At 33.5% G+C, this 12,274-nt stretch overlaps 1 protein-coding gene and 1 pseudogene across 2 annotated transcripts; one reads left to right on the top strand and one right to left on the bottom strand.

Moving 5' to 3' along the window:
- Nucleotides 1-5,138: 5,138 nt before the first annotated feature.
- Nucleotides 5,139-12,124, top strand: LOC122291697 (protein DETOXIFICATION 42). Of its 2 annotated transcripts, XM_043099583.1 has the most exons (15): nt 5,139-5,580; nt 5,721-5,787; nt 6,351-6,455; nt 6,848-6,969; nt 7,931-8,140; nt 8,279-8,469; nt 8,617-8,752; nt 8,870-8,966; nt 9,062-9,162; nt 9,845-10,008; nt 10,589-10,660; nt 10,797-10,913; nt 11,004-11,099; nt 11,389-11,510; nt 11,692-12,124. In XM_043099583.1, exons 3-15 carry the CDS (start codon nt 6,379-6,381, stop codon nt 11,732-11,734), a joined length of 1,548 nt encoding a protein of 515 aa, XP_042955517.1. In that variant the 5' UTR covers nt 5,139-5,580; nt 5,721-5,787; nt 6,351-6,378; the 3' UTR covers nt 11,735-12,124. The 2 variants fall into 2 exon arrangements, with proteins under 2 accessions (XP_042955517.1, XP_042955518.1); XM_043099584.1 differs by lacking the exon at nt 5,139-5,580 and having other exon boundaries at nt 5,587-5,787; nt 6,349-6,455.
- On the bottom strand, nt 6,657-6,753 carry LOC122293115 (annotated as a pseudogene).
- Nucleotides 12,125-12,274: the final 150 nt, after the last annotated feature.

Below are 12,274 nucleotides of genomic sequence, written 5' to 3'. Positions count from 1 at the left end.
TGATCACGGCAGAAATCATCCAGTTTGTAAAAAGATCTTGCTTAGAAAGAGCAGGTACCACATGTAGAAAATCTCCTTCGGTAATGACATGGCAGAATTCTTGAGCTTTGGCTACTTCAAACACAGCCAGAGATGGATATATGATCGCAGCATATATATATATAAGCTTTCATTAACCATTGAGGAGGGGTTGAAGACTAGTAGTATGTCAGATGCTCAGCTGACATACTACTGGCCGCGTGAGAGAGGTTGAGGGCATTTGGTCATAGGTTTTCACCTTCAAACAGAGCCTTATATTATTCCTTATGAGCCAAAGAAGGTCAATGCAGTTTGCGGCAAATAGGAGAAAGTGATGAGTTTCTTCTGATTGAATCTTGTAAATACAAAAGTTGGTTGAGACTAGGTAACTAAATGATAGAATTTATCATATCATTATATTTGTAATTTTAGATTAATCTAAAATAATTATTGACCTCATCTATAACAATATTGAATTTATTTAGAAGTCTTGAAGGTTGTTTAGATAAGTTATTTATGCGAAATTTGAGTCCATGAGAATCTGCATTTATTCAAAATAGAAGCTGAACAAAAATCAATTACTGCAGAGAAGAGTTATCGCAAAATATTAGCAATCCGTCAGGAGATGTCTTTGCGATAGATTTTAACTGTCAACAGAATTCTACCTCAATTGGAACACTTTCCAGACTTTCTATTTAAAGGAATTCAGTTTTATAACTTTTTAAGGAATTTTAGCTAGGAATGATTGAGAGGAATTCTGAGTGCTTGAGAGAGAAAATTCATTTGAGAATTTTCATCTTGTTAATTTTCATCTCTCATTGAGTGTGATTGTGCTCTAAGTTTGGAGGATCGTTGATTAGATTTCAGCCACTGGAGTTTTAGGAGAAAAGCTAATATTTGAAAATCGCCAGAAGTTCTGCCTGCTATTGCAGTAGAAGATAAACGGATCATTTGTCTAGTCAAGTAAGATAGTCAATTAGTAAATGTTTTATAATTGAGAGTTTACTTGTAATATGATTTTCAAATAATAAAATTGATTTTTCTGGGTTTGGCTCTCCCATAGGTTTTACTTTTAAAAAATTCTTTAAAGGGTTTTCCTCTGTAACCAATCGTTGTGTTATGCAAATTTATTTCTTTATTTTAAATATTTGATTGATTAAATAATCACGCGATTGAGATCTAACTAATTTGTTTGAGTAAATTGATAGATAATTTTGTGGATTCATATGGGTACATTGGGAATTTCAAATCTTAAAGCTACTAGCCTTTGGATTCAGTTATAAAATGGATTTTGAGGATTGGGTTTGCATAAGGTCGCATATATAACCTATGGCTAAGCAAGAAAGCAAAATGTTCTTGGCAATGGGTTTGAATGTAGGGATGGATGGAGGGCAACCATGAGTGTTCTCAAGTAGTACGAATATTGCATTCCAATCCCACTTAGAAATATATTTACAGATATATATATATATATATATATATATATTTATATGCAGATCATAATTAAGCAGATCATGATCACGAGATCATTGATTGATAACTTTGACAGAAAAATGTGTATATAATAATTTATATATATAAAGAAAAAAACATCTTTATTGCATTGATCTTAATTAATTACTAGCTTATTAGTTTTAATGTTGATTGTATTATAGTCTTTTTATGTCTTTTTATTTTTCTAAAACTCAATCGTACATAGCTTTCTTTCTTTTTTTTTTTAATTTTAATTTTTAGAGCATTAATAGCATTGGATCATGGCCTGATAATGTCTAGATAGGAAGCATAAGTTTAACCAAAACCCACAAAAATACCTCCACATTGGATAAATATGAGCAACGCTAGTCAGCATTTTAGGACTCGTTTGGATTTAGAGATGAAATGAAATAGATTTAGATAAAAGTTGAGAGTTGAATAAAATATTATTATAATATTATTATTATTTTAAAATTTGAAAAGGTTGAATTGTTTATTATATTTTGTGTGAAAATTTAGAAAAGTTGTAATGATAAGATGAAACACTCTCTGAATTCAAACTATAATTTGTTGGATATTGATCTACAGTTGCAAACAAATTTGTTGGATACTGTAGCTTATCCAAATAAGTATTTTAAGATTTCCTTTTCTCATTTACTTACCACAATATAGTTATTATAATTTGGCTATATCTAATGATCTATGTCCAGACATGATGCATTAATGCACTCAATTAGGAGTACTTCAGATCGACCATATAGGAATATTAAGTACTCCCAAATGAAATTCTAAGAAATATTGTTTGAGAAATAAAATGTAAAACACAACCCACTTTTTGAATATATATATATATATAAGAAGCGACTTCAAATGCCAAATTTTATAAGCATATTATATAGCCATTAGAGCCATTCAATGCTTAGGTATTTCGGCCAAATTAGCTTATAATTAAGATATGCCTACATGAATGACATGCATGAGATAAAACTTAACAAAGTAAGATTATCATTAATCCTTAATTAGGAGAAGAAAACCAGTTGATTTGTAATTCAATTGGTACAAGATCCATCCTATTGCAAATATATATATATATATATATATAGAACGGTGAGATTCATGTAGCTAGGTTGTAACTATTGATCTGATCTCTTTGTATAAATATATATTAGTAGAAAATGTAGATCAAGTCGGAAGTAGAAGGATATAAAATATTAAAAATAAGAGGATTAATGTGCGTTTTTAATTATATGCGACTATGGCATTAATTGTAATTCTCTGCCTTTTACAAATTCAAAAAAAAAAAAAAAATGCTAATGTGTTCCATGAATTTACTCTCTCATTTTGACTATTCATGTATTTTAATTTTTTATTATTTTTTTTAACTTAATAGTTAAAAAAGTGAATATTAGTATATTTGTGTATTTTTTTATTTTTAAAAAATATTTAAATATGTTTAAAAAATGTGGAGAGGAAAAAGAAAAAAAAATTAAAAAGTGACATATAACCAATGGGGGATATATGTGACCGGCTTAGTATCACCCATCACTTAAAAAAAAAAAAAAAACCAAGAGAACATTAATATACTCATGAGCTTAATTAATTGGACAATATTGGAATATTCCGGCCTGCGTGGATCATATCCATGCTAGCTAGTTGCATGCATCGATCGATCTCGATCGATCATTAATTCGATCAACTCAAATAAATCGACAGTTTTGGACGGTTTTGGTCATGTAGTTGTAGTAGTGGATCAATGTCACTTTCTGTAGATAATGTTCATGCTTTCCGGAGGTGGGAAATTAAGGTGGAAAATTCTTAGTGTTAGAGAGAGAAATATTGTATGAAAGTGCATGGAAGCTCAGTAATGATCGATCCTAGCTAGCTTTGAATTATTTGCTTGGCTATTTGGAACATGACTAGAGTCCACACGTTATTGTAGGACCGAGCTACCAATTAAAATTAGTTGGTGAAGCACGTCAAATAAAATAGATCAGTGAGGCCGGATAATGGCCGAACGTACGTCTTTTCTTTCTTTTTTCAAACTTTATAATAAAGGGATTGAAAGTCTGAATAATATTCGACCTCTGGTAACGTAATTCTCACGATGAGAACGAGAACATATGTATATATATCTATATATAATATAGTATGTATATTGTATATGTGTGACAACGATATTAGAAAATAAGACACTTTTGGAATAATTAAGATAGCTTTTTTTATGCTTTAAAGATTACTTTTTATCAGGAACATATATATATATATATATATATATATATATTCTACTCTCTCTCTCTAGACTTTTTTTTATAGAAAAATTCTATTCATCATCTCTACATATCAAATACGACACTTTATTTTTCCTTTTACTCAATATTTGATATAAAGTTAACGTGTAGAAAAATTCAATTAATTTAAAAGAATAAACTTTAAAAAAATTTTAAAAATAAAATGTGTGATATGTGGAGATAATGAGTAGCAATTATCTTATCGAATGATGAGTAGCAATATTATCAGCCAGCAAATTAAATTATATATGCTCCAATTGGTCAGTTTCTCAGTGGAGAAAATGATCTTTTCATGATCAAATGCATGGCAGCCTAAAGGCATGGTAGGTAATTAATTAGTTGCCATGCATGCATGCGATTAGGTTAAATATTCCGTTACTAACCATGCAGTCTTTTAAGATGTTGTTTGGATAATGAAATAAAATAAATTGGTTTTAGATGAAAGTTAAAAATTGAATAAAATATTATTAGAATATTATTTTTTAAGATTATTATTGTTTTAGAATTTGAAAATGTTAAATTATATTGTTCATTATATTTTATATAAAAATTTGAAAAAATTGTAATGATGAGATGAGATAAGAGCGTTTTTCAATCCATACAATCTCTTACAATAATATGAATATTTTAAGGTAGACTAATCATATATATAAATATATAATAAAGTGGGTAAAATGGTATTTATTGATGTCTATATAACTTAAATTTTTTGAATAATATTGAGTGTTTAATAAATACTATATATATTTACAATCTCACTAACATATTACATAGCTATATTAGAGATAATGATTTATACAAATTTTAAATAGATAAGTTCTGCATAAAGTTTTGTAAAAAATTAGACTCTATCTTTAAAAATGTAAAAGATAATAATTTATTTTAAATGGGACCTTTTTTTTTTTATTTATTTATTTTTTTTTAACAAAGAGCCTACGGGTCTATTTGCGAGTAGCCGGTGCTGATGGTTGATCTCCTCGCAATTTTTGTCTTTGTTCTTGTAAAGAGACGTCATCTCCATTGTGGGGTTAGAATTCTGAAAAAATCTAGACAACTTCTTACTATTTACATAATTTCTACATACCATATTTTTTTTAATTTTTATTATTATTTTTTTTATCAAATATTTAATATATAAATAATAAATAAAAGAATTGAATTAATTTAAGAAGAATAAATTCAAAAATAATTTTAAAAAAATATTAAAAATTTAAAAAATAAGTGGTGTGGGAGGTTAGGAGGTTGTATAGCATTCCTCTATAATTATAGACCTCACGCTTTCTTTTAAATCTATAAATGAAGTAAATATCTAGCGATTGATCGAATAACAAGTTAACCGGCCGTCCGTTTAGAACAAAAGGCACCCAATTTTTGCCTTGTTGGTATTCATTTCTGATAAATCATAAATTTCAGATCAGGTGTTATTTTACCCAGAAAAAGGGAGATTCGATATTCTACCAACTTTTTTCACTTTCACCCCTCTTTTCTTCTCAATTCGTTTTGTCCGCCCCGGGTGGTTTTGATCATGAATGGCTCGGTAGAGATGTTGGCGTATTTGCATGGTAGTCATGAAGAACAAACACTTGGCAGAGAGTCATAGGCATGCAGTGATCCCTTTTGATGATTTTGATGCAAATTGACGTTTCTATTGAACCTCACACTGCCACTTGTTCATTTCGTCTTGCTATATGCTTTTTTGAAGTCAGTCATGGATGAGGGCCCACCACCATAACCTCACGTGGTCCTCTTTCTGGCCAGGAATATAGTCGAAGCCTCTTCTGCTCGTAGTCATCAACACAACGTACAAAACCTCTCTCTCTCCGTCTCTCCCTCACGCATTCATCGTGGCTCGTCTCCCTTGTAGAGATTATTTTCTTTTGAAAGTGAGAGGAGAGCTTTGTTATGAACCTAACGAATCTAATAAGCTTCTTTCTTCTTCAGTGCTTTGAAGTAGGTGGGCCTTGTATTCATGGGCACTGAGGTTTGATCGCTGAAATGTTTCTGTGAGGTACGTTACGTTTTTCAAAGAAAGATTCCTTTTTGTTCATATGGTTTCAATGTTCATACTATTTTCTGAGTTGGGAACTTTCAATGGAAAGTTCTTTGGGCTTTAAGTGATCTCTCTTTTTCTCCGGTCTTTAAATTTTATGTCCGGTGAGAAGACTAGACTAATGAATTTTCTAAAGATGACATAATTACCAGGGTATAAGGTGAGACTTCTTTTTCTAAAATGTAATTAACACGTTAAGAAGACTAGATTTTTTGGTTCTTGGTATTCATTGATCTCATCACGGTTCCATTTCTCTCCATGGATAACTGTCTGGGGACCTTCAATATATAATGGGGCGATTTAAAAATAGGTTTATCTGTTTTTCAGAGGAAAATTTTGAATCTGAAAGCATTATATCAATTTTTTTTTCTTTCTTTACGATAGAATCTACGGAGTAGGTAGTTTAATTGATGATTTTTTTTTTTTTGTTTATAATCATCATTCTCTTCACTGTGGCAACATAGGCTTGATAAGTCTGCTTGCTCTTGCATGTATGCCGCCGTTATTCTCTTGATATAAAGGCAACTTAGCGAACTGATCTTCTCAATAATGACTGAAGAAGGTGACTCGTATCCACCAAGGGATAGGAGGAGAATTCCATTTTACATTTTCTTAAAAAACGCCAGGTATTATTTCCTTAATATGCATTTAGGCTTTAGCCATGCACTTCCCTGTTGGGAGGTTATTGATTCTTTAGTTACCTTCCAGCTTGAAAATTAGCACTTTAGAGTTTAGACTCTTCTATATGTGATTTTTAAGAATCATGACTTTTTGACCGATACTTTTGCTCAAAATTGTTCTTTACGTATTTTTATTGTAATTTGGGTTTCCTAGGGGACCATTTCTCAGCATGTCATCCTTGCGCAGGGGCCATGCTAGTCTTCTCTGTATTGTTTCAATTTTATCGGATGTCCCCGAAGGGACAATAGGTTGACTTATTTGAGAAAATACTGGTTAGGATTTTCTATCTTTGTGATATCTAAGAGCTAATGCTTAGTTCCTCTATCTTTATGGCCAGACTCATTTTCAAACTGGATGAACTTGGTTCAGAAATAGCACAGATTGCGTTGCCAGCTGCACTGGCTTTGACAGCTGACCCAGTTGCTTCTTTAGTTGACACAGCATTCATTGGCCAAATAGGTATTTTCCATTTCCCTTTACTGTTGCGCTTGGCTTATGAGACTTGGAACTTGAATCAGAAAACTTCCTTCACCATTCCATTCTCAGTGTTCCAACTACAGCATGAGAGCAACACCTGTGTTTTTAGATTGGTTTTGGTAGGTCTTGTGGTTCTGCAGTTGCCTCATTTTTATGAAACTTATTAGTTTTGAGGACAGCCCATGGTGTTATACGGCTGGCCCATGAGCAGATGCCATAATAGTTGACAGAGCTACTTGTAAAATATAGGGAAAATACACCTTCAACCCTCTAACACGCAAGTTTTATAATGAACTCCATAAACTACCAAAACTGGCCCGTTAACCCTCAAACGGCCACCAACTGCCAAGTAGCACCCTCATTCAATTATGTCTATTAAGATGGATGAAAATACTTGAATATACCTGGAATCAGAGAATTTGACATTCATATCTTAACAAGAGGTGCATATTGTAACTTTTTGGTAGTTGAAAGATGCGAAGATACCTTTTTGTAGTTTAAGTTGAACTTTACAAAAGCATGTTTTTAACTTTTAGAAATTGACATTTAATGTCTCAATTTGACTTATGGGGTAACTCACAACAAAAAGTTCGATTTAGGAGTGAGTTGTAACTGGTCATCGTATGAGGGTGTGTTTGAGATTGAGGTGGTTGTTTGCGTGTGTTGGGGAGGGGGTGGTTCTAATTTACCTGATTTGTTTACCTGCAGGTGTGCATTCTTTTTGTTACATCATAGCTTTCTCATGTTTCTAAATGACATATGCTAACAAACAAGATAATAATAGAATGGCAAGTGTTACTAAGTGATTAGGTTTCCTTGTCATAATCATGAATATATTTTAGGCCACAACAGATGGAACAAAAAAAGTCAGATATAATATACTTGTGTTTTGGAGACAATTTTCACTAAAGCAACTGACTGATGGTGGTGCCTAAACATACAGGTCCAGTGGAACTCGCTGCTGTAGGAGTTTCTATTGCTCTATTCAATCAAGTGTCAAGGATTGCAATATTTCCCCTTGTCAGTGTCACGACCTCTTTTGTTGCAGAGGAAGATACCATTAGAAGTAAGAGCCCTGAAGCACAGGATTGTGACTACTTGGATACAGTTTCAACAGTAGAGAGTGAGGTTAAAGAATTGATACCAAAAAATGGTATGGTTTCCTATTTTCTGTTCTCTCTCTTGAATATTTTATAATCATACATATTTTCCTCCTTATCTTGGATCCTTTTACCGGTTCATGCAATATTTATATTAAACATATATTAATCCCTTTAAGTTTCTCTATCAGGTACATGTGAGAATGCATACACTTCAAAACTAACTCATGGTAGCTTTGATATAGTTAAGATTGAGAATAAAAGGAGGCATATTCCATCTGCCTCTTCTGCCTTGGTTATTGGCAGCATACTTGGCCTCATACAAGCCATATTCCTCATATCTGGTGCAAAACCTCTACTAAACTTCATGGGAGTCAGTTCTGTAAGTGCTTTCAGTTAAAGTAACAAGTAGCTCTGACACTTGTTCTGCTCAATTTTATTACAAGTCTCGGTTTCCTTTAATATCAAGTCCCCATATTTATTACAACGTAGTTTTTTTTGACAGCATGCTGCTTTCATTTCAATATAGGACTCTGCTATGCTAACCCCTGCACATCAGTACTTGACATTGAGGTCACTTGGTGCTCCTGCAGTCCTTCTCTCGCTGGCAATGCAAGGGGTATTTCGTGGATTTAAGGATACAAAAACACCTTTATATGCCACTGGTATACCTTCACTGGCTGCAATAATTCAACTTATAATTTGATCTTTTCAAACATGGATAAAGATCAATACTTATTCTGCCTTGGACTCATTAAAATTTGTTTTTAATCTTATTGTAGTGGCGGGAGATGTAACAAACATAATACTAGATCCATTATTCATCTTTGTTTTCCATCTGGGTGTCAGTGGGGCTGCCATTGCCCATGTAATATCACAGTAAGCATTATATGATATTTGTCCATATATAGTATTTAACAAGTATTGTGATCGGGGATCGCTTCTAATGGTTTGCATTTTCATGGTCATCATAGGTACCTAATTTCAGTTATACTTTTGTGGAGATTAATGGCACAAGTTGATCTCTTACCTCCAAGTATCAAATATCTGCAATTTGGTCGATTTCTTAAAAATGGTAAGGTTGAATTTTGATTCAATAAATGATTTAGATTTCTACACTATAATTTCTTAACTTTCTCCTCTGAGGTTCCTCACTCCCATAGCCATACTTCTTGTGAAAGCTTTGGATTCAAATCTCCCCTGGGTACTGTAGCATATGCAATTAACTTGCAATATCCCTGCAAGTCTGCAACCCCACAGACTTCGAGTGTTCCATCTTGTTAGATGGAACAACAGCTATAGGAATTTTAAGGGAAAATCGAGTATTATACATTTAATTGACAATAGAAAAATAAATCTCCAAATATTCTGTCTGTTTCCCGGTTCTTCCCATCCTTCTATTGGTGTTATCGTTAGTTGATGCCCTTAAGACTGGTGCGATTTTACTCCGTATCTTATCCGTTACACTGTTGTTCCACCACCTCCATTTTTGAGTCCCTATTTTTCAATCAGCATTCAATTAGCATCTAGCGTAAACAAGTAAAAACTTTTGAAAATGATACCACTAACAGCCTCTTATTTGGAAGCTCGACAAAAAGTAGTGAGATTTATAATTGTTCAGATACAAAAGTAACTGTCTCAAATTATTTTGGCCTCTTCAGAAAAGCTCTGCATCCATTTCAGATGCTAGAATTTTTATATTGACATTAGATATGGTGTTTTCTAATAAATATTTCACCATTTTGGTTGAACTCCAGGTTTTCTTCTATTAATGAGGGTCATTGCCGTGACATTCTGTGTGACTCTGGCTGCATCATTGGCTGCACGCCAGGGATCAACATCCATGGCTGCGTTTCAAGTTTGCTTGCAGGTTTGGCTGGCAACATCACTTCTTGCTGATGGCTTGGCTGTTGCTGGACAGGTTATAAATAATTTTTTCACTGAGTCTACTAGGACATTAATTTTGTAGTTATTTTCTCAACGAATTAGAACGGTATGCCAATTTGTAAAAACCCAGGAGAGGCCTAAACAGAAGAAGATAAATGAAGCATATTTATATCATCATCTCTGAAATCATTTTTCTTGTGTGCCATGCTAAAGCTCTTCCATGGTGCCATTCCATATTTAGCAGACTTCTGTGATTACTTAAAAATCTCTAGACTAACCTAAAAAAAATCTCTTGCCATTGGCTCAAGACTTCTCTGCAGTTGTATTTAGTTTTACCTGATCTCCTCAACCTGAGTTTGTGTAATGAAGTCACTTTCTCTCTGCCCCTCACAAGGAGAGCGGTCATGACTTATGATAGACCTTTTGGTTTTTGTCAATACAGATTTTGACTGCAAATTTTTTTTTTTTTTTTTTCCCAAAATCTTTGAATGCTACACCTATGATACTATTAGTTTATTCTACATTAGCTTGACAATTAATCATCGCACTGAATTGGGATTTTTTTCATTTTAACTGTGCCCCTACCAAAACGCAGTTGCTTTTCTATCTTTCAGGCCATACTTGCAAGTGCATTTGCAAAGAAGGACTATGATAAGGCTGAAGCAGCAGCATCTCGAGTATTACAGGTGCTGAGTCATATGTCATCTTATTTATTTAATTTTTTACCCTCAAAGATATGGTATCGTGTCATCTCAGAAAGATTATATATGTTCTAGTAAAATGATTGTTCTCCTAAGAGTCTGTGATGCATTTATACCGCAGCTAGGACTGGTTCTTGGTTTGATACTTGCTGTCTTCCTTGGAGTGGGACTGCATTTTGGAGCACGATTATTTACAAAAGATGTTAACGTCCTGCACCTCATAAGTATAGGCATTCCGGTACCTTTTCTGTCAAAAAACAGTAATACCACTTTCGGAGAGTGTGATCCAATATAATACGGAACTCACTGCTTTGTTCCTCCATATCAGTTTGTTGCAGCTACTCAACCCATAAATGCGTTGGCCTTTGTTTTTGATGGCGTCAACTTTGGAGCATCTGATTTTGGATATTCAGCTTTCTCAATGGCAAGTCTAGTCTACTTCCTGTATACGAAGACATGATACAAGTAGTGTTCTGCTCTTACAAGTCGGTGTGTAGACACATCACTTGTTGAGGGACTCACTATAGTTACAAAAAATGTCAAAACACCAAAGCTTTTTAATACTAGCTGATGTGGAATGCTTCTACATCCACATTAATGGCAGATAAATGATATTGCAGTTGTGGAGTGCGAAATCGTTTTGAAAAGAGTAGTCTATTATTAAAAAATTAGTCTATATATATATAAACAACTTGACGTTCTTCTTTCGACAGATTATGGTGGCTATTGTCAGCATTTTATGTCTATTCATTCTTTCCCCAAGTCATGGATTCATTGGTCTCTGGGTTGCTCTGACTATCTATATGAGTCTCCGAGCAATTGCTGGCTTTTGGAGGTAAGTTTCATTACCTCGCTAGGATGTACGTACATCTTACATGCAAAACCGTTACAAGGTTACGTTACAACTAGGGAAGTTTTGCCATCACATTTCAATTCAAGCTTACCCTTTTCTAGAATGCTGTCAGTCAGATTATTGAACAAAAATCCTCATTAATCTTGTACCTCTGCATTTGCAGAATAGGGAGAGGAACAGGTCCTTGGAACTTTCTCCGGAGCTAAATGCATCTTAGCTATGGCGTAGCATATACACAGATCTGTCTCTGAAGTTGGTTTTATTCCTGGGGAGCCTCTATTGGTGCTCTAAGCATTTTTTCCTAGCTGCTTTCGTTTGGCATGCATGCTTCGCGCTTGGTTCCTGGGAGAGACCTAGCTTGTCCCTATATTTATTTGTTTGTATAGAAAAAATGGAAATCTTCGTTAAAAAGAGAGTATAAACAGATGAAATATAGAAGAATAAGAAGAGCAAGTTCCCTATTTACCCATAATGATCATTAGGGAATGTTGTAATAATATTCTTCCAACGTAATATGTTTCTGTAAGAAGTTGGCAGATCATTTTCCTTCCGTCTTTAGAGTTCAAAGGTTACCTATACATGATGATCTTCTTCTACATTTTTCTCCAAAGACGCCGAATTTATGCCTTGCAAGAGTCCCCTAGGAGATGGGAAAAATGTCTCGCACTTCTGCATATATCGTATGCTAGAATTCTTCTCGGTTGCCAAAAATTTATATATAAATTTCTAAAAGAAGTTTGATCGAC

The sequence above is a fragment of the Carya illinoinensis genome, chromosome 13 (assembly GCF_018687715.1).
Source record: "Carya illinoinensis cultivar Pawnee chromosome 13, C.illinoinensisPawnee_v1, whole genome shotgun sequence".
NCBI classification, from domain to species: domain Eukaryota; kingdom Viridiplantae; phylum Streptophyta; class Magnoliopsida; order Fagales; family Juglandaceae; genus Carya; species Carya illinoinensis.
This window is presented reverse-complemented; position numbering and strand designations above follow the sequence as displayed.